Source organism: Dipodomys merriami, unplaced genomic scaffold (assembly GCF_024711535.1).
Source record: "Dipodomys merriami isolate MVZ:Mamm:240054 unplaced genomic scaffold, mDipMer1.0.p SCAF_8, whole genome shotgun sequence".
Taxonomy (NCBI): Eukaryota; Metazoa; Chordata; class Mammalia; order Rodentia; family Heteromyidae; genus Dipodomys; species Dipodomys merriami.
Window position 1 is genome coordinate 9,800,704 of NW_027206401.1, and position 26,137 is coordinate 9,826,840.

Sequence of the window (26,137 nt, forward strand, 5' to 3'; positions counted from 1 at the left end):
AGATACCCGCGGGCTGAAGCTAGGATTTTCAGAAGGCCGGTTCTGGAGTCGGCGGCTGTACGCATGCGTGGTAGGCTCCCTCCGCGTGGGGCCAGGCGGCGGGCTCCGATCCTCAGAGACCCCGCCCCCGCCTCAGCATCTTTCCGGACCGCCGGAGCCGGACCTGATGGAAGGAGGCTGGGCTTCGCGGCGAGGCCCCGCCTCCGCGGCTTCCAATTGGACGGAAGCGAGAGAGTCCCCGCCCGTCTCCTTCCTATTGGTGCGCGCGTACGAACGACGTTTCCTATTGGGTCGCTCAGATTTGGGCACCAAATTCAAAGATTTTAAAAGTACCAGCTGGCGCCTTTTAAGAGTTTCAGGTCTGAGCAGCGGCGGGCCGGCAGAGCCTCCGCATTCCTTCACCTGAGGCGGACCCGGCGGACCCTGCGTCCCCTGGCATGAGCCGGCGACCCTGCAGCTGCTTCGCACAGCCCCCCGTCCGCTCCTGCTCCTGCCCGCGCAGCTCCAGTCGGTCACCGCCGCCGGGCGCCTTCGCCCCTCAGAGAGTAAGTGCGGGGCGCGCATCGCGGGGTGCGGGGCGAGGGAGGCGCCTCGTCACCGGTGCCCCGCGTCCTGCTGGGCCTGGCGCGAGCATCTGGGGCCTCGCGGCGGCCGCCACGGTTCTGGAGTCGGAGGGAGAGACCGGGGTGGGCCGGGAGCCCCGGAGGGGACCCGCCAGGTGTGCGGGGTGCCGGGGTGCCCTGGCGGGCCCCGGGGCTGCCACGCCGGGGCGGGGCGGGCGGTGGCCGCGCGGGGCGCCGCGGTTCCCTGGGGGAGGGGGAGATCACCTATCCCCCCCCCACCCTCCCTCCTGAATGGGCGCCAAACGCCCCTTCCCTGCCCCCGCCCGGCCGGGTCCCCCCTCCCTCCCCGCTCCCCACCCGCGCCTCGGGGGCTTCGGCCCCGCGCCCTCGTCCCGAGTCGTTTTCCCCGACTTTCCGCGTCCCCTGCGCCGCTGGCGGGCGCGGGAAATCGAGCTCGCGGTTATCTCCCGCCTCGGCTCCGCGTGTCCGCGCCCTCGGGGCACGGCCCACCCACCCCTGCGACTTTGAAGGGTCTCCGGGCCTGCTCCCGCCAAATGGAGACCCCCCTCCTCATCGGATCAAAGCCGGTGCAGAACATCCAAGCAGAGGCTGTTTCCTCTCTTTTTTTGGGGGGGGGGTATCCCTCCTTTTTCTGAAGAATTCAATCTCCAGGCCTGTGGTTGGTTGCCTGGCAGGTTTAAAAAAAGCAAAACCCTCCTTCATACAAAACCATAGATTTGCACCTCGTATTTAGCGGATGATCTAAGAATTAGAAAGCTGCTCTCCCCGCCCCCCCCCCCAACCCTGTTTTCCTAAGAACTGGTTTTTGGTTTTTATTCTTTTTTTTAATTTCCAAGCTGGAGTAAAAGGGGAAGGCCCCCTCCTCTAACCTTTATTCTTGGTTCTTTGTTGCAATCTCTCAGCCAAATCTAAACACAGTCATTTTACCTTGCTAGTGACCAAGAAAATGAGGGAGGGGAACCCAGCAACCTGATTTTTTTTAATACTTTTTATTAGAAAATTGAGACCCTACTCCCAAATACTTAATTTTAACAAGTTTTATTTGTAGGAGGAGATTGGGAATCCTCAGTCTCCCTCAGAATTCTGAAGTGTGGTAGGTCTATGGTGGGCTTATTTTTTTTAACTTTTTTTTCCCCTTCTTTTGGAAGTATTTGGTGCCTCGCTTTCTCTACTCCCCACCCCCACCCCCCACTTCAAGAAATGTCAAGTTTTAAAATTATTGGGCCCAGAGAGTTTGGAAAATAAGCTTTTTTTTTTTTTCATTTCTCTTGAGGATTATTCCTTGAACTGGCCTAACATTCTTAAGATAAGGTAATGGCCTTGCCTAATCTTGGCCACATGGTTGTCTTCTAGGTACTGGAGACTGAAACTTCATTAACATATTGGGAAGAGTTGTCAACATTTTTAAGCCTTACAAATTTAATTATAGTATTACTGTATTTAAGATGGAATTTTAGATCTATATTTGAAAGTTTAATGGAAGACCAAACTCAACTTTTATAATTCCAATTTTTCATAATTGGGCTGAGAATTACTACTGGAAAAGGTGGATTTTTTTTTTTTTTTTTTTTTTTTGGTCAGTTGTGGGGCTCTGGGCCTGGGCAGTGTCCCTCAGCTCTTCAGCTTAAGCCTAGCACTCTATCACTTGAGCCATAGCGCCACTCCCAGGTTTTTTCTGCTTATTTGGTGCTGAGGAATCGAACCCAGGGCCTCATGCATGCAAGGCAAGCACTCTACCACTGAACCACCTTCCCAGCCCTGAACCCTGGGATTTTTATTTGAACTTGGATCAGCTTCCTAAATTTATACTATTATATGTGGGATATCTTACTACTTCTAAGTGTTTATGCTTATTGGGAACAATGTAATATATAAATATGTGTATATCCCCCTTGTGATAGGCACTCTGCTTTCAGTCCAGTTTTGTTTTCTTCCCCTATTATGGGTAGGGGAAACAGATTTTGAAGGGCATTTGTCCATCTTCCTTGATTCAGTGAATTGTATTTACTATTAAATCTTTTTTTACTACACTTTTGCTTAATCATTGCTCATCTAGTACATCAGCAAACTAATTTTGGCTTTGCCCTTGAATCTATTCAATCATCTTCATTTCCCATCCTAGCCCCTGCTTCCCAACTTGCTGAAGTTCTGATAACCTTCATTCCTTCTGCTATCCATCCTTCACAGCTGCTGGTGATCTTTACAAAATAGGAACCAAATGTCTCTTCCTCTTAGAAAAAACTAGTCCTGGTCTTGTTCACAAGTCCTATATATCACTTTAGTTATCTCTTAGCCTAAGTTGCAAGCTTTATTGATCCATTGATACTTACTTTATACTTGGCTTCCTGAACTTTCCTGAAATGTGTCACCTTCTCTAAAAGATCATCCCTGCCATCTGTGCCCTCTAACTTGGTATTAGATAAATGGGTTGAATAATAAAACCACATCCTTGACCCTCATTTGTCTAGATCAAGGGGTTAAAGGACCAGGTAATTTCTCCCTTACTGGCTTTTGTCAGATCAATGATATGAATAAATGTATTAACCAGATTGTTTAGAAACACTTGGCTTAATCTTTGGAAAGTATAAAGACCTGAAATTAACCTTTTGCAAGCAGCTTTTATTACTACTATAAGTGGTGGTGGATTCAGCATATTTTGTGGAGATGAAAAAAAAATCATTTTTTTGCATTCATTTCACATTTTAAAATAAAATCTACAACCATTCCATGATGCCAATGTAGAATAAGATAAGCAACAAAATATATTGTCAGATTATAGCTTAAAATTCATTAGTAAGTATTGATAGAAATGATGGAGGACTAACTTCATATGCAGAAACCTGACTAGCACTTATGTCAGGTGATCAAGGTAAATATTGTAAGTGATAAATTTACTCTTGGAATAATGCACTTGTGTTTGTTCTCCAAAACACCCTCCCCCTCAGAGATAAACTCTGAGGGTGGTAGGAGGACCATGAAATGAATCTCAATTTAGAGGCTTTGTACAAGGGAAGTCAAAATTTGACAAAACCTGGCTCTTCTGAGATAATGGTAACTAAGTATAAGGTGGGATCCCCATGAATAAGAATACAATTCCTAATGCTTGTAACTAATACACTAGGAAGCATTTTTAATTCTTTTTGTTGTTGTTTGTGCCAGTTGTGGGTCTTGAACAAAGGGCCTGGGCACTGTCCCATAGATTGTTGGGTAAAGGCTAATGCTCTATCCCTTAAACCACATCTCCACTGTGGCTTTTTGGTGGTAAATAGGAGAGAGGAGTCAAGTAGACCTTTCTCCTTGGGCTGGCTTCAAACATAATCATCAGATCTCAGCCTCCTTTGAGTTGCTAGGATTACAGGTGTGAGCCACTGGTGCTCAGCAAGAACACATTTTGTATTCGATGTCTTCATTGGGTTGACTTGCAAATAAGTCTGTTTCCAAAGAATTTCATTGCCGGGTGAAAGTGGGAGGAGCATTGGCTGTATAGTTGAGAAGAGTAGTTTGGCTCTCTTAAATGCCAGGTAAGTATTACTTACACATTCACTTTCAGATGGGATGTGAGGCATCTTTGAAGCAGCATATTAAGTTCATGCTGAAGCTGGAAGTGTAGAGGCTTTCTTATTAGATCATGTCTGCACTACTGCCCTGTACCTACTCTGCCTTCAGCAAAGCTACAAAACCCTGATCGTCTTGGGTGGGGAACTTTTACTCTGCCAAGATCCATAAAGTTTTTAATACACATAGACAGCCAAGGAAAAGCCTGTGTATTTGTCCAGTCTTGGACCAAATGATTTTGTGGACCTTACAAAGACCATTGGGGCAGATAGATGTTCCTTCTCACTAAGCTATGGCTAAGAAGACAAATGAGGGAAACTGACAACCTTGACCAGATTTGGGGGGTTTTATGCTTGAATTTGAATTAGTAATTATGAATTCTAGTGAACAATACATGTCCAGAAATAATTGCAAATGACTTATTGGTAGTGGTGAACTAGCTATCCAGCCAGAATAAAAACTGGGAGTCACATAGTGCTTTTCTTGCTTTTTTTTTTTTTTTTTTTTTGCTATATCTCATCTCCACCCATGTTTACTTATTTCATTATTTCAAGTCTAGGAAATAAACACTACTCTAAACATGTTTCCTTACTTGTTCATAAGTGCAATATCTTTTTTTGGGGGGGGGTCCGGTCATGGGGCCTGAACTCTGGGCATGGGCGCTGTCCCTCAGCTCTTCAGCTCAAGGCTAGCACTCTACCACTTGAGCCACAGCGCCACTTCCGGCTTTTTTCTTTTTGCTGATGTGGTGCTGAGGAATCAAACCCAGGGCCTCAGGCATGCAAGGCAAGCGCTTTACCACTGAGCCACCTTCCCAGCCCCCATAAGTGCAATATCTTAATAGCACATATTTTCAGTCAAATGTTGGCACCTATAGATTCAGAAGCAAGCTGTTCTGGAGTATCTTATGAATAATATGTTTATGCTTACAAGATTTAACTAATATTCCTATATTATCAGTAATTAGTAAACTTGATTAATTTTACAGCTTCATAGGCAATAAGTATTGCTGAGAAAATGTAAAACAATTAATTCCTTATACAGCCCAAATTAAGTTGGGATGTGTTAGAATAATACAACTAAGAATGCTGTGTTCTTTCTGTAGATTGTAAAGTCGAAAGTTCCAGTCAAAGTTGCATCAGAATGAAGTGTGGTTTTAATTGCAGTCCAGCTCATTCTGAATATAAACTGGCAAAATCTGATGACAGTGGAAAGCAAGATTCCTATACCTTGCCCTATCTGGAAGGTTCTTGTAAAGATTCTATTAAAGACTATGAAAGGTTATCATACATTGGATCGCCAGTTGTGAGCCCCAAAGTTGTAGAATTTGAACCTAAAGGCAAACCTCTACATAACAAAGAAAATCAACGTGTGCAACAAACACTTAACAGTTTGAGTGATGTGGAAGAACTAGAGGCCAGTAGACTCTATGAAGACAGTGGCTACTCTTCGTTTACTCAACAAAGCAGTCTCAGCGAACATGAAGAAGGTAGCCTTGTGCTGGAAGAAAACTGCAGACACAGCCCGCAGTCCTGCCTGCCGCCCACAGAAAGCTCAGACTCTTACCCCAACAGAAACTTGCTGCCAGTTCTTCATTTTGAAAAAGTAGTTTGTTCAACATTAAAAAAGAATGCCAAGCGAAATCCTAAAGTAGATCGAGAAATGCTAAAGGAAGTTATATTCCGGGAAAACTTCAAGCTACAGAATGTAATTGGCAGAAAAATGGGACTAGAGTGTGTAGATATTCTCAGTGAACTCTTCCGAAGGGGACTTCGACACCTCCTAGCCAGTATTTTGACACAGCTCAATGGGATGGACTTAATCAGGTAAGTACTACTGCTTTTGAATACATGCATTAGTGTTAGTAGGCCTAGCATTACTAGTGTATGCAGTGTAATCATCTCACGGTATTCCTTAATGGTAATAATGACTTGCTTGGTTGCTATTGTAGTAGGAGCATTTATCTAACCAGTTGCCCCTGTGGGGATTTACTGTAAAACCAGAGGCAACTTCTAGTTTACAGGTTTGATTTATACCTGAAGTATGAATTTCTGTTGCTTTTATGCCATTTTGGATGTAGGACTCTCCTAGCCTTGACACTGATGAAAATATAGAGACCTGCACAGAGCAATCTAGTTGTTACTAAATTAGAAACTTTATAGTGATTTTTTTTCTTTTCACCAAGGAAATGCGTTTAGGATAGGGTAGTTTTGAGAAATAACAGATTATACAAACTGTTGAACTGGATTGACTCCAATTCCCCAATGGGTTCATTTCTTTGATTATTTTTGGAAAATTATTTAGAAGTACTGTGCAGATGTGGCTTTATAATAGCTCTAGGGCTTGTGGACCAACTAAAGACAAAGATACAAATAGGTATTGGTTTTTATTGTTGTCTAGCTTAAAGATAATATAAATATAAAACTTCTTCTATTGACAAAATAGATAGTGAATCCTAGAGTACTTTGCAATTTGTCGGTATTTTTCATCAAACATTTCGTATGCACAATGCTGGCTGCTGACTAGGTCTTTGCAGATAATGTAAAAAAATATAGTGTAAAAAAAAATAAAGCATAGTGAATTGGTTCTTAATCTGGATACACTAGAAGTACTTGGGGAACTTTAAAAAATATGTAGCACCTTGGGTCCCATTATATATTGTAAGTTCCTGCAAACAATGTTCAGATACATTAACTTAGGGGAGAGGACCACTGCTAAATAGAAATTTCATTTTTGCACTAACTTTATTTACTATACTCATCTTGGCATCTTCATGACACTGTAATTGTTTCCTTTTTTTCTCATGTTCTAGTTTGTCTAAAGTGAGCACAACTTGGAAGAAGATTCTAGAAAATGATAAGTGGGCATTCCAGTCTTATGAGAAGGCAGTGAAAAGATTCTTTGTAAGTCCTTGTAGCTGATGTTTTCCTGTTAAGATCTGTTATTCCCTCTTTTTACCATGAGAAATGGGAATGAAATACCAAGCAACCTAGGGTCCCTTCTTGAAATTCTTGAAGGATGGATAGAGAGTAACCTTTCAGTAGAACTCATTAAGGCTTCAAGTTCAAAACTAGAGAAAGAAATCTCACTTCAGTTACTTATTTCTTGGGTTCTCCCTAGAAATAAAATGCCAGGTATTGGTGGCTCATACTTGTAATCACAGCTATTCAGAAGCTGAAATAATTGATTACTGGATATTCGGGAGAATCAAGGTCAATATATGATTAAATTTCAAGTGTAGAGTTGGCTAGGCTTAGGTCTAAATGTAGGTGGCTCTTGGTAAGTATTGCTTAAATTCTCATGTTCAGATTTCTTATTGCTATGCTATTATTAATGGAAAATGTAACTATAAAAGTGCTAAGGTGGCACTGGAATGTGGCTAATGCCATCTAGTGGCCATGAGAAGAATTTTCAGTCATTCCTTTGGCTCATATAGTTATAAAATAAATTGTCTTGCAGGAAGAGTACATATCAGTTTGAGAGATACTTTCTGTCGACAAATTAGGCTTTGAATTTCTGTGCATCATGCTGTATGGCTGTGTTTGAAAAAGTGGTTTGTTCAACATTAAAAAGAATGCCAACAAAATCCTAAAATAGATTGAGAAATGCTAAATAAAAGAAATTATATTCCGGGAAAACTTGAAGCTATGGAATGTAATTGGCAGAAAAGTGGGCCTAGAGTGTGTAGATATTATCAGCAAACACTTCCATTCCTGTTTGGCTTATCTTATATTTAGAAAGATAACCAAAGTGCTTATCTATTGAATTAATAGAGAAAATAAAATAATTTAACTTCAAATGAAACCTTCTTTAGGAAAACAAGATAAAGTTTTCACCACATGCTTCAACCAGAGAATATGTTACCATCAGAACTGCGTTAGCTTCTGTTCAAAAGTCAGCAACCCAAGCTCCTTCCAGAAACACTCAAGCCAAATTATCCAGTCAAGGCAATCAGAAAGGTTCTACTCACAGTCGACACAGTGAATTTTCTGAGGTAAATTTTTTCTCTAATTGCCAAATTTAAAAACACGGGACAGGGGCTGGGAATGTGGCATAGTGGTAGAGTGCTTGCCTAGCATCGTGAAGTCTGATTCCTCAGTACCACATAAACAGAAAAGGCCAAAAATGGTGCTGTGACTTAAGTGGTAGAGTGCTAACTTTGAGCAAAATAAGCCCAAGGACAGTGCCCAGGCCCTGAGTACTAGGAAATTATTAATGGAGATCTTAATTTTATAATCACTACCTTTTTTTCTTTTTTGGGGGGGGGTCCAGTTGTGGGGCCTGAACTCTGGGCCTGGGCCTCAGCTCTTCAGCTCAAGGCTAGTGCTACCACTTGAGCCACAGCGCCACTTCTGGCTTTTTTTTTTTTCTTTTTGCTTATGTGGTGCTGAGGAATCGAACCCAGGGCCTCAGACATGCAAGACAAGCACTCTACCACTGAGCCACCTTCCCAGCCCTAATCACTACCTTTTGTAATAGGAAGAGGGCAAAGCAGAAGAGAGTCTGCTCAAATCACTGGGGGATATTTTATTTTCAAATCACTGGGGGATATATACTAAATTGTCCAATGTGGATAATTTTGCAAGCTTAATTTAGAAAACCTCAGCGTAATTTTTTTTAAGAGAAGGAACTAAAAAATGAATGATTACTGGATACCTTCCACTCATCCCATCAAACAGTGAACTTCTAAGGGCAAAGATTATTTAATGTATGATGGTCACATTTTCACAAATATTGCAGGAGGCAAGGAGTATTTTATTTTTTAAAAACTAGATTGTATTTTGTCTTACCAAAATTAATGTTTCTTCTCCCCCACTCCCCCCAGATGGCCAAAACATTGAAAAAGAATGAAAGCCTCAAAGCCTGTGTTCGGTGTAATTCACCTGCAAAATACGATTGCTATTTACAACGTGCAACTTGCAAACGGGAAGGCTGTGGATTCGATTATTGTACACAATGCCTATGTGATTATCACATCAACAAAGACTGTTCAAATGGCAGGCTCTTAAAAGACTCATGTAAAACTGGTCCTTTACCCGGTACTAAAAAAAGCAAAAAGAATTTACGAAGATTGTGACCGCTTATTAAAACAATTATGAATGAATGATCATGGTTAGAGAAAAAATTAGGTTTTATTTGTTTTTATGAATAAAAATAATGGTATTTTGCAGTTTTATATTATACCTGGGATTTATTTTCTCCCAGTAAATAGAGGGTACACACACACAACCTCTTAAAATATTTTACAATTTAATGTGAAGGAATTTAAAATACCTCAGTACAGACTGAAAATATCAACTATTTTAAGAAAAAGAAAAATCAGGGTTGCTACCTGATATAATAAAGAACTGATTAAATGTTACAGGAAAAGAAGACAATGAAATTTCATCTAGACAATCTGGTTTACTATTAGCATTTTATTGGTTTTACCAGATCAATATTATCCTAAAACGAACTTGTCTATGTCTTTGTCACTTTTCTTGAACCTTTTTTTCCAGTGTGTATATTTCCCAAAAACTTACCCTTTCTAAAATCTTGCTGTTTTTCCTATTTCTACAGCCTGTTTATATTTTTATGTGTGTAAATATTTTTGTATTTTTATGTTAAATATGTCTATATATATAAATTTTACAAATAAAGTTGTTACAAGTTTTGTCAGTGTAGTGTGGTTCTTACAGAAACAACCGTTGGGTCTTTAGTGTTGGTATTAGAGCTTGGACTTCAGGGCTGGGCGTGCCCCTTAGCTTATTCACTCAAGGCTAAGGCACTACCACTTGAAACAGAGCCTTACTTTCCAGGTCCTGTTTTGTTTTGTTTTGTTTGCAGGCTTGGGGTTTGAGCTCAGGGCCTGAGCATTGTCTCTGAGCCTCTTTGTGTTCAAGACTAGTGCTACCACTTGAGCCACAGTACCACATCAAGCTTTTCCTGTGCAATTTACGGGAAATAAGTCTCCAGGACTTTCTTCCCCCAGCTGGCTTTGAACCTCAGTCCTCAGATCTCAGCCTCCTGAGTAGCTATGATTATAGGTATGAGCCACCCAGTGCCTGGCTTTTTTTTTTTAATCCAATATACTAGTCTGTCTTTTAATTGGAGAACTGAAACTATATTAACAGTTACTGTTGAATGATACCTAGTAATTCCTGTCTGCTTGTTTTTATATTTATATTGCTTGAGGTTCCCCTCCCCCTTGTTACACAATTAGTGTTAGTGTAATTTACTCTTTCCCTGGTTGTCATGGGTTCTTTTGAACTCAGCCTGGGCACATCACATTCCCAGCTCATATTTATATTTATATATATATATATATATATGATTTTCAGTATTCTCTGCAGTGCTGGCTTTGGTCATGGATTCCTTTTGCTTTTATTTTAAAATCATGGAAGACATTTCTTGCTTCAATTATAAAGGATAGGTTTGCTGGAGGAAAGCAAACAAGTTAAAAGAGTTAAAGATGGTGAGGAAGGAAGAAAAAATTGAATGTGTGACTGGGATTTTGACTCAATTGATAGTAATGGCACAAAAAATAAAAACATCCTAACTTTCAGGAGGCTGAGACTGAGCTGGCCCCAGCCAGCCTGGGCTCCACAGGGACAGTGCTAGCCAAAAAACAGCACAGGACAAAATGATCGATTAAAAAAAAGAATCATTAGGGGCTGGAAATGTGGCTCAGTGGTAGAGCGCATGCCTTGCATGCCAGAGGCCCTGGGTTCGATTCTTCAGCACCACATAAGCAAAAAGAAAAAAGCCGGAAGTGGCGCTGTGGCTCAAGTGGTAGCGCTAGCCTTGAGCTGAAGAGCTGAGGGACAGCGCCCAGGCCCAGAGTTCAGGCCCCCATGACTGGACCCAAAAAAAACAAGCATTAAAGGCAAAGAATGCCCTGTTACTAGCCTGTAAGTTATTAAACAGAAAAAAGATTCAGAACCCTAAAAGGAGTTTGGAGAAGGATAAGACACACTTCCATTTCCCTAAAGAGATTAGTCGTAAAGGCATCAATGAAACATCTTCACCCAGCTGCAGATAGCTAGCGTGCCAGGAGCTGGCCTAATACCTAGAAGGCCTGGCTTATGGGTAGGGCTGGGTGCTGTTACTCTGTTCTGTTCTGCTCTGCTCCATTGGTGCACACCATTTCCCATTCTGCTTCTGGCCTTCATCTGTCACCTTCAAGGGGATGCAGAAATGTTTATCATGTCTGAAAGTTCATGCTGCACCCCTGGGGTGTCTGACTTAACTTCAGTCAGGTAAACACTTGGAACAGCTCATCTTCAACTCACACTGTAAGAAAAGGAAAAGCAAAACTCAACAGACCAATAGATTTTCTTGGGGAGGAAAGTCTGGGAAGGGCAACCAAGTCCTGCGCCCCGCCTGAAGGGGAAATGGCCTATTACAACTAGGGTTCCTTTAGGCAGAAAAAGTGAAGTGGGAGGGGCGTAGATAGAAGCCAGGTGAGATGAGACATCAATGCTATTTTGAGGAGTTTCAAGGTTTCCCCAGCATCAGTGTCCACCAGGGGTGTCAGCATCAGATGGGACTTCAGACTCAGGCTCTCTCCAGAGACCATGAGGTGTGTTCAGGGGGAAGGGAGATGATTCTGTGGGGTCAGCAGCAGGGACAGTTGCCATCAGAGGGGAAAGCTGAGTGCTTTCAGTTCAAGTGATTTTACACTGCCCACCTCTACAGCTCTTGTATTTAGTTTCTAGTTGATGTCTCTAAATGATATGATTCCCACTTCCAGCTGTTTCTAACTGTCTTCCCACTGCATGGAGGCTCTCTGTCTAGACTAAATCTCTGGCCAGCTCCCAGTGGATGACTTGGAAAGCCACACTAGATTGCAGCTCTTGTGAGTACTAATGTTAATGTATCTTCTCCATCTCATCCTATTATCTCAGTTACTACCCTCCTGCTGCAGCACTTCTACCAGTTCTCAAGGAGCTCTCTCCTCCCCCTAGGTTCTGCTAGCTAAGGTCGGTTTTTGCTTTAGAATAAGATTCTGTATGTTCCCAGCACTGTTTTGTGAAGCAATTATCTCCCCAGTCCCCGCCTCAGTCCTTACCCTGTATCGGGGATATGCATGTTCCACAAACCCCACAATGCTAACTACAAAATGAAAGGTGCTTCTTAACAAGTTCACAATAATCAGCTATGTCTTAATTCTCTTAACATCTTTTTCACCCCCAGATAGCTTGAGCTCCTGACATTTGCTGTTTTATTTTGGTTCTTTAGATTCCCCCATCCCAAGATATTTTACATAAGTAGAATCATGATAACTTGTCCTTTTTTGTTGTTGTTGGCTGTGGGGCTTGAACTCAGGGTTTGGGCGCTGTCCCTCATCTCTTCAGCTCAAGGCGAGCACTCTACCTCTTGAGCCACAGTGCCACTCCTGGTTTTCTAGTGCTTTATTAGCGATAAGAGTTTCATGGACTTTTCCTGCCTGGGCTGGCTTTGAACCGAGATCCTCAGATCTCAGCCTCCTGAGTAGCTAGGACTACAGATGGGAGCCAGCGGTGCCCGGCATAACTCGCTCTTTGTCTTGTTCATTTATCATAGAGTTTTCAAGGTCATTGCAATGCTTCCTAAAAAGTTCCAATTCTTCACAATCTAGAGTTTTATTTTCTTGCCTCCTTTCCTTGGCTAGACTCTTCAACTATAATTTTGAAAAGAAATGATGCACATAGATACTTTTGTGTTGTTCTTAATCTTTCGGTCCTCCTCTGCCTGCGTCACCATAGTCTATTGGCTGTCTGCTGTCCCTTTAGTTCACAAGTCTATAGAAATCATACCTGAGGAATTACATTTAAGGAACATCTGCTCCAGGGCTTCATTTAGATGATGAGATTCTGGTTTGGAGCTGAATCTCTCATGGGATGAGACTTTACAGTTTGGGGATGGAGTAAGTATCTTTTTTGTCTGTGAGAGATGTGAATTACTGGATGAGGAAGCAAACTACTAGCTGGCTTCTGAAATGGTCCTCAGTAATCTCAAGCTCACAGTATTTATGCTTCTTGTATAATCCTTACCACAATACAGTGGTTTTGATCTGTAACTAACATGCTGCAGTGTGCATTCTGAAAGACTGTGTATAGGATATAAAAGACACTTTGAATTCTACCTTTATGATCTCCAGAGTTTCTCCTACATTTAAAGTGATTTGAGCTCTTTCAGCCACTTAAAGTTGATTTTTTTGCAAGGTGGGAGATTGAGGACCAGTTTCCATCTCCCGTGGGTAGATTCCAAATTTTCCAACTGCGTTGTTGAAGAAGCCATCTTTATCCATAGTATTTGTCTTTGCCTTCTTTGTGGAAAATTAGTTGGCTGAAGCTGTGTGGTTTTATTCCTGGGTTTTTTATATTGGTTTTTGTGTCTGCTGTTGTGCCAGTACAATGTTACTTTTGTTATTATGGCTTTGTAGTATAAGTTGAATAGCTCTAGTGGCCTTCTTTCCACTTACAATTTCTTTTATTAGTCAAGATCTTATATGTCTCCATGTGAATTTTTGGATTAATTTCTCTTAATTTTTTTTTTTGGGGGGGGGTCCGGTTGTGGGGCCTGAACTCTGGGCCTGGGTGCTGTCCCTCAGCTCTTCAGCTCAAGTCTAGTGCTCTACCACCTGAGCCACAGCACCACTTCCGGCTTTTTTCTTTTTGCTGATGTGGTGCTGAGGAATCGAACCCAGGGCCTCAGGCATGCAAGGCAAGCACTCTACCACTGAGCCACCTTCCCAGCCCTAATTTCTCTTAATTTTGCAAGGAATGATACTTAGATTTTTATCAGTAGTGCACTGAATCTGTACATTGTTTTGGCAGTATGGCCAAACAATTATTTATAATATTAATTCTGCCAGTTGATGAGCTTGGAAGGTCTTTCTAGCCTCTGAGGTCATCTTCAGTTTCTTTGAAGTTTCAGTTTTCATGGTGGAGGTAATGGGATTCAGATCACAAGATTAGAAAGGTGGTAGCTACTCAGGAGGCTGAGATCTGAGGATCACAGTTCAAAGCCAGCTGGGGCAGGAAAGTCTGTGAGACTCTTATCTCCAATAAACCACTAGAAAACAAAAAGTGGTGTTGTGGCTCAAGCGCCTTGAGCTGAATGAGGGACAGCACCCAGGCCCAGAGTTCAAGCCCAATGACCGACAAAAAAAAAAAAGAAAAAAAAAGATTAGAAGGGTGGGACTAACCAGTGGGCTGGTAAGTAGGAGTTGGAGTTAAAAGGTAAAATACCTTTATCTGATTTACAGAAAAGATACAATGTAAACAACTTTCAAAACAATTGAACCATATCCTCTGCTCTCTGGTTCCATAGAATTTCCTGGATTCCAGGTTGTAGCATGGCTTCTCACAGGTTATTTTTTTTTACTTATTTCTTTATTTTGCTGTTCCCTGCCATCAGCTCTTACCAACCTTGACACCACATTTATAACGGACTAATTCTCAATTTCTATGGAAAAGTGTAATGTGGGTTGTTAGACTGTGATTAGTTTGATTAGTTCTTGGTTCGGAGTTCCCACAGAACCATTGGTGACTGTCACTCTCAGGGATTTGAGGGAAACAATGTCTCCGTTCCCTTTAGTCCAGTCTCTCACAGCAGATCAGTGCCTGCTTCTGAACGTGTTTATTTTTCCTGAAGCTGGATTTAGTGATCCTTGGGCAGTGCCTTCTGGATTAGCTGATGTTACAGCCTTCGGGATCCCTTTCTACAGCTAGGAGAACTGGACATCCCTCTCCTGACTCCTGGTTGCTTTTCTCCTGCTGTTTGCTTCTCGGTTTTGTTTTTTTTTGCACACATTCTGGTGCTTGAACCCTGGGCCTGGGCACTGTCTCTGAGCTTTTTTGTTTAAGGCTTGCACTCTAAAACTTTGAGCCACAGCACCACTTCCTGTTTTCTGATGATTAACTGGAGATAAATCTCACAGGCTTTCCTGCCCAGGATCCTCAGATCTCAGCCTCCTGAGTAGGCAGGATTATAGGTGTAAGCCACCAGTGCCCAAGACAGGAGAGTCACAGACTCTCCTGGGTAGGCTTTGAAGAGTGATCCTCCGACCTCAGCCTCATGTGAACCACTGTAAATTCCTATGTCTCTTCAAACTCGTTCTTGTTTCTATTCTGCTCTCTCCTTCCACAGAATCTGTCACTTGTGCAGCACTGGATTCTTCTCACTCACTGAGTAATAATGGTGCTACTTTCAATCTAATATCTTGCTCCCAAACCCTTTAATATTTTACAAACACATACACAGCCATCATATGAATTAGCTTTCAGGTTACTGTCTCATCTTTCTTTGTGACATCTAGGGAGTCACTTTTAAGGACTGAATCCAGATAACACCTTTCTCACAAAATTTTGTAGCTGATGCATGTTGTGAACATGCTATGTTCACAAGAGTCCTTAAGCCAACCCTGGCCAAACAAGATCTGATTTGGGACTTCAGCAACAGAATGACTTAATTACACACACACACACACACACACACACACACACACACACGTATGTATGTATGTATAGCTTGTCTAGGCAATCTAGATTCTCACTTGCCCATTCCTAGCCATCCTAATACAGTGGAAGACAGACTAGAATTTTTGGTCAGCTGGAATGACCATGGGAAGGCAGGTGTGGCTTCTTTGAACCCTGCAAAGTAGATACCTTATTAACAAATTAGCTCTGAGAGCTACATGCACAAGCCAGAGTCTGTATATTGGAGTGATCTGACATACAAGGTTAGATTTCCATGCTCTCTGTCCAGGAAATTTGTAATATGCAGTTGATATAACTTGGGGATGTACATGCAAGGGGAAAAACAAGTGTGTATGTGTCGGGGGAAGCAGGCTTTCTAATCTTTTCCTCCAATTTTGCCTCAGCAATGTCAACACACTGACACAAGAGGGTGCTGTTTCAACACATTTTTGAACTATATTCACTCAGGAGGTGTTTTCTATAAAAAGATGAAACAACAGTGATCCATACATGCTTGCTGAATTTCTGTTGTCAGTTTAGAAAACTGTGCCCATACACAGTGTTATGATAGGCCATAGATTAACAATTTACCTGTTGGTGTTAGGTAAGAAGGACACAAGTATGGCTTCTCTCCAACATTTTGAAACATTGACTGCATAACAAAGCTTAGATCTGCACTGACCAATGCAGGAAACACTTGCAGTTACTGAACCCGAAAGCATGGCTCATTCATACCCAGAGTGAGATGCGTTACTCATGTAAAATGGATGCCAGACTCAATGGGAAGGGAAACAAAAGCTCATCAAGGATTTCTATTTTGATTACACATTTGAAATGATCATATATTCGTTATATCAGGTTAAGGAAAACACGGTGGAGAGCAGTCTTACTGTTTGCTTTTACTATTTCAGTGTGGGATCAAGACAGTTTTGAGGTATATAAAGAACTCAGTTTTTGTGTGTGCCAAATGATGCCTGTCTAAGATCACACAATGAAATTCCAGTGGAATCTTTGCTGGCCAAGAACTATGTGTCACGCTGTAGCAAGTACTCCAATATTCAGAGTTCCCAGACTTTTAAAATATATATCTGTTTCAGCAATGGAAATGAGTGTACATTAAATGAAGTGAAAAATAGATCTCATGTAAATAAACATGAAGCTGTTTCCTTCAGAGCCCCCACCACTCATGATTTGGCAATAACCCACCCCTCATTTGACCCCTGCCTGAGCCTCAGTAAAACTAGTAGGAAACTGCTGTTAGCAATGCAGTCTTCCTGTCACCATTTCCTTAGCATAGTTGTCACTCTGAGGCTTTTCCTTTGAGTAAAAAGTGAGACATCTATTTTGTGTTGAATATTTGGAGCCTAACTGTTCCTAGATTTCCTTGCCTCACATGAGCTTGCACACTTTTGGAACACCACTCAACTGACTGTTTGCTTTACCATTGCACATGCTTCCTTCTTTCCACCAGAGGGCAGAACACACCTAGCAAAGACAGTTCCCAACTATTCAGTACATGAACTGAAATTGTCTGGATGTATATACTTAGAATTTCATTGTTCCACGGTGTTGTGGCTGAAGGCAAAGTATCTGCCTTCAGATTCTAGCCCTCCAATTTACTGGCTTCTGATGCATTGCGAGATTGTCCATTTTCTCTCCGATCAGGTTTTCCTCCTTGTCAAAGGAGAGTTACAACTTGTCTTTTGGGTATCTGTGAGGACTCAAGGAGTCTAAACATGTAGATAGCCCTCAGAACCATGCTGGCATATAAGAGGCAGATTGAGAATAAGTGTTGTTAGGAAACTTAATGATAATGGCAGTTCTAGGAGTTGGCTGGCAACCATCAAAGTGTAGAAGTCCCCTAAGTAAAGCTGGCTGCCAATTCTAAGTGCCAGGTTTGTATATACAAATACTGTTGTAATATACAAACGAGGGCAGAGTCTATGTCCTTTTGATCATTGATCTATCCAACTACTAGGAAAGTGCCTGGTGCAATAAATAAGCTTTAAGTGAGATCGCTCTTGTGCATCCATTGCTATAATTTGGACCTTAAGTTCTCCCCAGTGACCCGTGCATTGCCTTGGTCTTCCATCCATGGGACTATGCAGAGGTTGCAGAGATGTGGCCTAGTGGAAGGAAGTTAGGTCATTTTGCCCTTAACTAGGATTTGGGGGCTCTAGACCCTTCCCTAATCATTTCTTCTTTTGCTTCTAAGCCATCATGAGACACATAGGCCTTCTCCTTGAGTCTTTGTCGTGATGTATGGTGCTGCCACAGGCAAGCAAAGGGACATGTGACCATCGATGGCAAAGCCGACCAACACACGTTTGCACAAAAGAAAACAATAACTCAAGAGATGTGGTACAACTGGTCCAAGAAGACACAAATGAATGAAATGTATTGTGCTAAACCTAAATATGTCCAGTTCTAACACCTATCTTTTTCCATGGGGTTTTCTTAGAAAGGTTCTGAAGGTTAGAGAAAATAAAGTTTTGGCTGGTGCTTATGACTAATCTACCTAACTAAGATTTTATACTGTGAGGCGGAGGAAAAGGAGGTATTCTTTTAGCAACATTTTCAAGGATTGCTTCCATCAGAATTCCTGTAGTGGGGCTGGGAAGGTGGCTCAGTGGTAGAGCGCTTGCCTTGCATGCTCGAGGCCCTGGGTTCGATTCCTCAGCCCCACATAAGCAAAAAGAAAAAAGCCGGAAGTGGCGCTGTGGCTCAAGTGGTACAGTGCTAGCCTTGAGCTGAAGAGCTGAAGGACAGCGCCCAGGCCCAGAGTTCAGGCCCCACGACTGGACCCAAAAAAAAAAAAAAAGAATTCCTGTAGTGTGTAGGAAAAAAATTAAGCTATTAATAACTCAAACAAGTGGAACAAATATTCCTGACTCATATTTTCTTTTTTTTTTTTGTTCTTTTTGGTCGGTCATGGGGTTTGAACTCTAGGCTTGGGGGCTGTCCCTGCGCTCTTAAGCTCAAGGGGAGCACTCTACCGCTTGAGCCACAGTGCCACTTCTGGTTTTCTAGTGGTTTATTGGAGATAAGAGTCTCACGGACTTTCCTGCCGGGGCTGGCTTTGAACCGCAATCCTCAGATCTCAGCCTCCTGAGTAGGCGTGAGCCACCAGCGCCCCGCCCTGACTCATATTTTCTTGAAAGCATCTTGCAACTTATTTGCCAGAACCAAATACATTAAAAAGAATATAAAGAAAAACATAACTTTAAAAGCACCCTTACAAAGCAGCAATGGTGGTATGTACCTGTTATTCTAGCACTCAGGAGGCTGGGGCAGGAAGACCAAGAGTTCAAGGCCAGTTTCTTCAACATGGTGAGACCTTGTCTCCAAAACAAGCAAACAAACAAAACCAACAACAAACAACCTGTTTACAATGACGTTGCGTATAACGTCTGGATCAAAAGTGGAGGCTCGGTGTGTGTTATAGAAGGAAATAACTATAGCTAATGTGCTTTAATTCTCTGGTACACAGTAAGGAACCTGCTGGCCGGGAAGATCAGGATCACCTGGAAGCTTCTAGAAATGCAGTCTCAGCTTTACTACAGAAAAAGCAGTTTAATTCGATCTCCAGGTGATTTATATGCATATTAATGCTCAAGCAACTCGGCACTACCAATACAGTTCATTGTGAAAAGCACGACCCAACTCCATTTCCAAGCAATCCCACCTTAGCACGGAGCTGGAAGAAGAATCCTTCAAATAATCTGAAGGGGGAGAGGGAACTTTATGGGAATGGGAATGGAAACTGCCCTTGTTTGTTTCTTCCTTTGAGGCACTTGTACCCATTAGAACCGGTTTACAACAGGTTTCTTCAGTTTCACAAGATGATTTCACATGTGGATTACCTCTGTGAAAGGTCTGATCTCCCTTTATCCATAGGCCTTCCTAGCTAGAAGTCATCTCGCTGTCAGGTTTACCCTAACTCCATATGTGTGAATCATCATGACATGCTTCTTCAATCCAAGGTGCAGGTGAGTAACAAAGCTAAAATCTATAGAACTGTCATTCTCGGTGATAAACGTCTCATGTTAGCTTGTAAAACTTTGCTGCCTGTTAAAGGGGAGAGAAATGTGCAGTGATACAAATGGGATTGATTTATTTGGATATATACTAGAACATATTTCTGCCTAATTTATTATATGAATGTATTATACATGTATGCACTCACATATACGTATAATATACTTATTTAATATCTGATGCCTTATCATGTCTTTTCAAAAGATTGTAGTCTCCATAATTTGCTTAATTAAAAACTAGGTACATAAATATTCTTCTAAAATGTGATAACCCAGAGTATTAACACTGGAATATCTTACTAGGTCTGTTGCTTTTTTAAATACATTTTTTATTGTAAAAATACTGCACAGAGGGGTTACAGTTACATGAGCAAGGTAAAGAGTACATTTCCTATCAAGCATTGTTAACTTCTTTGTTTTTCCCCTACCCTCCCTTCGCTCCCTCTGTTGCTTTTATATTGTTACCATATAATACAACTCTAGCTAAGAACATTAAGAGTAATAAAACAATTTCTTCTGATGGCTTATATATTTTCTTTCTCTTAAAAAAAGTATGATTGCTTTGTTTTGTTTTAATCTACAAAAGCAACCTTTTTTTTTTTAAGAGTTTAAGTCTGATAACTGTGTTTGGATAGCTGTTTGTGCTTTTCTGACTTGAAATTAACTCACCCATGAAACAGAACACCTGAATTTGATTTCTCTTAAATCACATTTGGTTTGACTCGAAACCAGAATGGTGGTCTTTTTTGTGCCTTTTAAATCTTTATAAACCTGGTCAGAATTACATATATATATTCCATATATATATATATATATATATATATATTGCAAATATATATGTATATATACATAGTGTTTTGTGTTTTCTTCCAAATCTAGTTGAAGAAAGTCACAATGTTAGCTTATTGTGCACTTGAGAATTTGTTTTGCTCTACCTAAAAGAATAGAAGGAAATCAAATGTAATCATCAATGTCTGCAGTGGGGTCACTTGGAAAACACGGTGCTTTAACTTCTACTTACATCAGTAAAGTTTGTTGGGACTATTTTACACTTGTTTAGAAAAGTAGGTGTGCTCACTGCCTCTTCTGACTTACATCCACCATCCTGGATGACGAGTCTGTAGAAGCTGAACTCAGGCACTGACAAGGCCTTGGCGATTCATGGAGCTTTTTAGAATATATAATAACAGCAATAGTTTAAATCACTAGACAGAAAAACATAGATGATGCTTAGTTTATGTTATAGGTTTTAATGTAACCTCTACCAGTGAGAAATACGGGTTCCAATGTAAAAGTCAACTACTGACAACATGAATCTATTTGTGTTGTCTATTGTTTCTACTTTTAAACATTAGGAATTAGGCAGAATTTGGATGTGGCCTTTGGGATGAGGAATAGAGCAAGCTATTTATGTGATACTGTACATTTTATGGAGTCTAAGCTGAAAAGATCTATTCTAAATTAGAGATCCGGGACTCAAATAAAGACCAGCTGAGGTTTGCATATGTTTTCTTGTGGTGATGGTGTGACATTTTCATCTCATTAAGCCATCTCGCAACTGAACTATGTATTTTTTTCCTTTCTCAGAACATTCTTCACAGATATGTTTTTTAAAAAAGACTTTCATGAGATACAATTATTGTGAAGAGGGTGCTTGCAATTATTTAAAATTTGCTTTCAAAATACAAGCATGAGTTACTCCATCAGACAGTACAGTGCCTCTCTTAGGAGCCTGGATAAAATTTCTCAGTCTTGGATTGGGAAGGTGGCTCAGTGGTAGAGTGTTTGCCTTGCATGCATGAGGCCCTGGGTTCAATTCTTCAGCACCACATAAGCAGAAAAAGCTGGAAGTGGCGCTGTGGTTCAAGTGGTAGAGGGCTAACCTTGAGCTGAAGAGCTGAGGGACAGCACACAGGCCCAGAGTTCAGGCCCACAACCAACAAACCCCCCCAACCCCCAAAAATTTCTCAGTCTTCCAATTCTTGCTGTTTAGACATTTTCCTACAATTCCTGCTGGTCACTGTATCTTAATTGACTTGCTGTATATCGCAGCTGTCTCAGCGGTGCTATCTGTCTACAGGCTTACTGAGGGAGTTCTGTCACATTCATCGCAAGTGGACAGACGTTCCACATAAAGGTTGGTTGATTATCCCTCCACATAGTAACTACAATTTATGATTTATTTAATTAAAAGCTCCGTCGCTTCTTATTTGTTGATGTAAACATCCTTAAATTTAAATGCAGAATATTTTGCAGGATATTATGTCATGCCATGTGTCAAGTAAATTCTGGAATTAATAAGAGAATATTTGGGGGAACAGGAAATTTCCTTGATGCCTCTGAAATCAGATGTCCGTCTCCTTCATCTATGACTAAGACTGACCTTTATAGAAACTATTAGTTTCTTTGCCTCTGCCCCTGGAGCTATTGACAACTATCTCAAATGCAGAAAGAAAGAAAAAAGAAAGATCTAACTAAAGCAGTGCATGAGGCAGAAATGAGTCACAGGAAGAAAATAATAATGTATCCATCCCAGACAACAATTATATTAGGATAATCTACCTTTCAGCACATAGAGCATGTGGACAGAATTATTATTTCTTTACTACTCACTTTCTTTAATATATTATGGAAAATTTATAATGTTAGCCTTTTAAAAAACATTATAAGAGAAACAGCTAAAATTATATTTTAAACGTGATTTGGCATTATGTATCTGGATTCCATACTGATAATTCTCTGTCTACTCTACATAAGTACCATATGTTGATTTGGGGTGAGGAGGAGGAATTTCTATTTCTTGTTTTCTTCTTGCAGTTTTCATTTTATTCCAAGTTTTCTCATAATGAATTATGTTACAGTTGTTCTTAAAATTCATTTGGAATGCACTTAGAATAATATTTCCCCTGTGACATTATTGATTTTATAGTTTGTGCAAAGCAAAACACTGCCAACTGGAAATAATAGATGAGGTTGAAATACGTGAGTGTATTATTAGAAGTGACAGATTTTATTCAAGCAGATTGAATCATTCAATCATGAGTGAGTTTCTGGATCTTCTGAGGTAGTATGACTCCTAACTTATTTGGTCCTTAAACATTATCTAAGATGAAAGAGAAATAAACATTTTTATAATTCTAGAACACTTTTCACTTTTTTCTCTTATGATTATAATGAAATACTGAGTAAATTAACCAACCCATTTCTTTATTTTAATATGCTCAGTAGGATTATATAATAAAAATAAAAATTCAACTTTTAAAATAATAAGTGAGACTGACCAAGGTATATCAAAAGTCATCATGTATAACAGACTAGAACATCTATCTGCCAAAATATGATTTTTCTCTCTGAGTTTTAAGTAGGCGATTACCTTTAAGTATTAATTTCTCAACATTTTAAATGACTGTATTTCTAATGTAAGCAATTTCTATATCACCAAAGATATCTACTGAATGTATGCAAAATACAGACCAACAAATCATTACTGGCAAGAGTTCTACCCTTTCACTCGTGGCTCTACTGCTTGAGCCACATCTCCACTTCCGGCTTTTTGCAGGTTAATTGGCGATAAGAGCCTCATGAACTCTCCTGGTAGGGCAGGCTTTGAACCACAGTCCTTAGGTCTTGGTCTCGTGAGTAGCTAGAATTACAGGCATAAGCCACTGGCACCTAGCCCAACCAAAATAGAAAGGAAATACTCAAGATAATTGCAACCCTCATTTCCGTAAGCGGTCACGTGGTCACAGGGTATTTGATGACCGTTGGCTTCTACTTCTTTCTCTGGATTCCCTCTGCAAACACTGCAGTTGGCCTTAATTCTTTGCCCAGAGGGGTGAGCCACACAGCTCTTCTTGCAGGGTCATTGTTGTTCAGCTTCGGTTGGGCTGTGGTCATGTCCTGTTGAGCACTCTTCCTTCCTTCCAGATGTGTTCTTTCTTCCCTCCATGGTGAAGGGCTCCTATTTGCCCTTGGTGGAATGGATCACTTACCTAGATCAAAGTCTCTTCTCTTGTACCTCTCGACTCCAAGGTAGAAGGAGCCAAAGGGTCCAGGAGATAGTTTAACCTTCTGCTCCCGTGACATCATTGCTGTGACCTTTCTAGAAATATTCCATCTCTGGAACAAAGACTTGCAGGCAGGCTTGTAGAGCCTGAGAGCAGGGAGGACAGAAAGCAGAACCTTTCCTTGTTCTGAGCATTTCATGATTATTTGATCTCCTCTGCAGAGGTCACCTGCTGATGAGCATTTGTATGGGACACAGGTATCTTCACGTCCTTCCCCTCCCCCTTCAGAGAGGTTTAGCAACCATCCTCTCCCCAAAGTGACTTTGTCACCAATTCTCAATCATGTTTCTTCTGAGGCCCTGACCCTGGGGTCAAACCACTGTCTCCAGGCAATGCACAGTTCCCCTTCTAAGCAAAATGCACAACCAGGTCCACTGACAAGGCTTGGCATTTTTTCCTTCACCACTCTCTTTCAGAGTGGTAAAGACGCTGTGTATGCGCAACTCTCCACTTTCAGGTGGCACAAAAAACACACCTGGATACTGTTAAAACCGCAGATGTATTCATTGTCTTTGCTTTTGGAAGCACATAGACAAGTATGCAGCTCTATCTTCTCCAGCATCAAATAGGAATCCATGGTGGTCCACAGACTGAGTTAGTGAGCCAGGAAGGTGATAGTGTCACCATCCTATAGTTCCTGCAGCTGGACATGATCCAGGTTGAACAATGTTATTTAAAGTTTTCATTTGAAAAGAAATTGTTGGTCGTAACTAGTCCTCTAGCCCTGCCTTACTGCAAGGGAGCAGTTCTGGCTACAGTGTCCTCATGATAGATCTGTCAGCACCAACAGGTCAGAGAGGGTCAGAGGATTGCTATTTTAAACATTTCATATGTTATTACAATGAACTTACAAGAGACAAGCCATTAAAAGCATTCTTTTATCAATGAGCAATCCAGCCAAGAAGTGGGCATTGAGTTATGATGCATGTGAAGAATGGAACTGAGCTGCAAATGCAAGCTAGAAATGAGATGGTGTGAAGAATAGACACCACGAAGAATGAGCACAGGGAAGATATCTAGGGAGGAAGAGACACATATGAATTAGAACAGGAAGCAGGAAGAAAGGGGTGTGTTTCAAAGGGAAGGGAGCCTCAGGTTGTGGACACTGATGAAGGAAGTCTATAAGTACGTCTGTTCATCAGTATTTCGTTGCTGTGACAAATAACCCACAAACAATCCGTGTAAGGGACGGCACATTAATTTGGGATTGTGGTTTCAGAAGTTTCAATCCCTGTTCAATAAGTTCTCTTGTTTCTGGAGCTGTGGTGAGGCAGAGCATCATGGAGCAAGGTAGAACAGAGCTGCTCATATCCTGGCCAGGAAGCAGAGGGAGATGTGTAAGGGTCACCACCCAGTGCTCTCACCAGCCAGGTACCACCTAATAATCACCCACATACAATGGGCTTATGGATGGATTAATCCACTGAAAAAGGATCACCATGACCCCGTTATTTCTCAATTCTGCCACGGCCAGGGACTAAGCCTTCAGCACACAAGCCTTTGGAGAACATTTCATATCCAAACTATTCAGATACTATGATACTTTTAGTGATTTTTTTTTGCATTCTGGAAAGATTTTTTTTCTTTTTACAAAAGGACTACAGTGTCTTATACCTCTATGTCTTCACATTCTGCTTGATAAAAAGCGTTGCATAATAAAGGCTTTAACAAAAGAATAAAAAACAATTTCCTAATTTTAATTCTTAGCAGAATGATAGATGGATAACTTGCCACTCTCAGAACACTTCATTCTTGACTACTCCGTCTAAGTCACGTCAGGAAGACTATGGCTAATAGCAGAGAACTTATCTGCATGGATATTATTTAAAGTTTCAGAGTAAATGACGTTTCAGCTGTATTCGTGAAATGGGACCTAATCTCTTCTGGATTCTTGAAGAGACTGCTTCAAAGATGAGCTCAAGTCTGGCATGTTACGCACAGCAAATATAATGTCAAATGCAATTAATTGGATTTGTGCAGCCCAGATGTCAGAGGCCACCCACAAATTGAACATAATGTCATTGAAACTCATGACAAAGAAGGAAGGACAAAGAGGGATTAATTGCCAATTAAGATTTGAAGAAAACAGTTGTTTATGGTTACTCACATTTGTAAAGGTTATTTAGTTGTATTTTTAAGTCTGGAAATACTAAGCTGCCTTTATGCCTTTTGCCTTTTACATGATGAAAATAGGAAGTTATGACTATGATAAATACAAGTTATTTAGCATGTGTATAAGAATGTGTATAATAATGTGAATTTAGTTTTCAGTAGGAAAAGATGAAGGAAGCAAATTGCTATAACGATCCATTTACCCTTTGTGAATTCAATAATGATGAATATGTACACAATGTTGGTCAGAATATGGTTTCTATAGTGGCTAATTTATCAAGTTTCTAAAGCATAGAGCACAGTAAAAATAGGGAACAACCAGACATTCACACTGCTAG

At 41.0% G+C, this 26,137-nt stretch overlaps 1 protein-coding gene across 1 annotated transcript; it reads left to right on the top strand.

The window, feature by feature from the left end:
* Positions 1-147: 147 nt before the first annotated feature.
* On the top strand, positions 148-9,793 carry Fbxo5 (F-box protein 5). Its single transcript, XM_070010943.1, is given in 6 exon segments — positions 148-507; positions 510-545; positions 5,245-5,965; positions 6,952-7,042; positions 7,954-8,133; positions 8,965-9,793. Coding segments are annotated over 6 exon segments (1,350 nt in total). The 5' UTR covers positions 148-437; the 3' UTR covers positions 9,217-9,793.
* Positions 9,794-26,137: the final 16,344 nt, after the last annotated feature.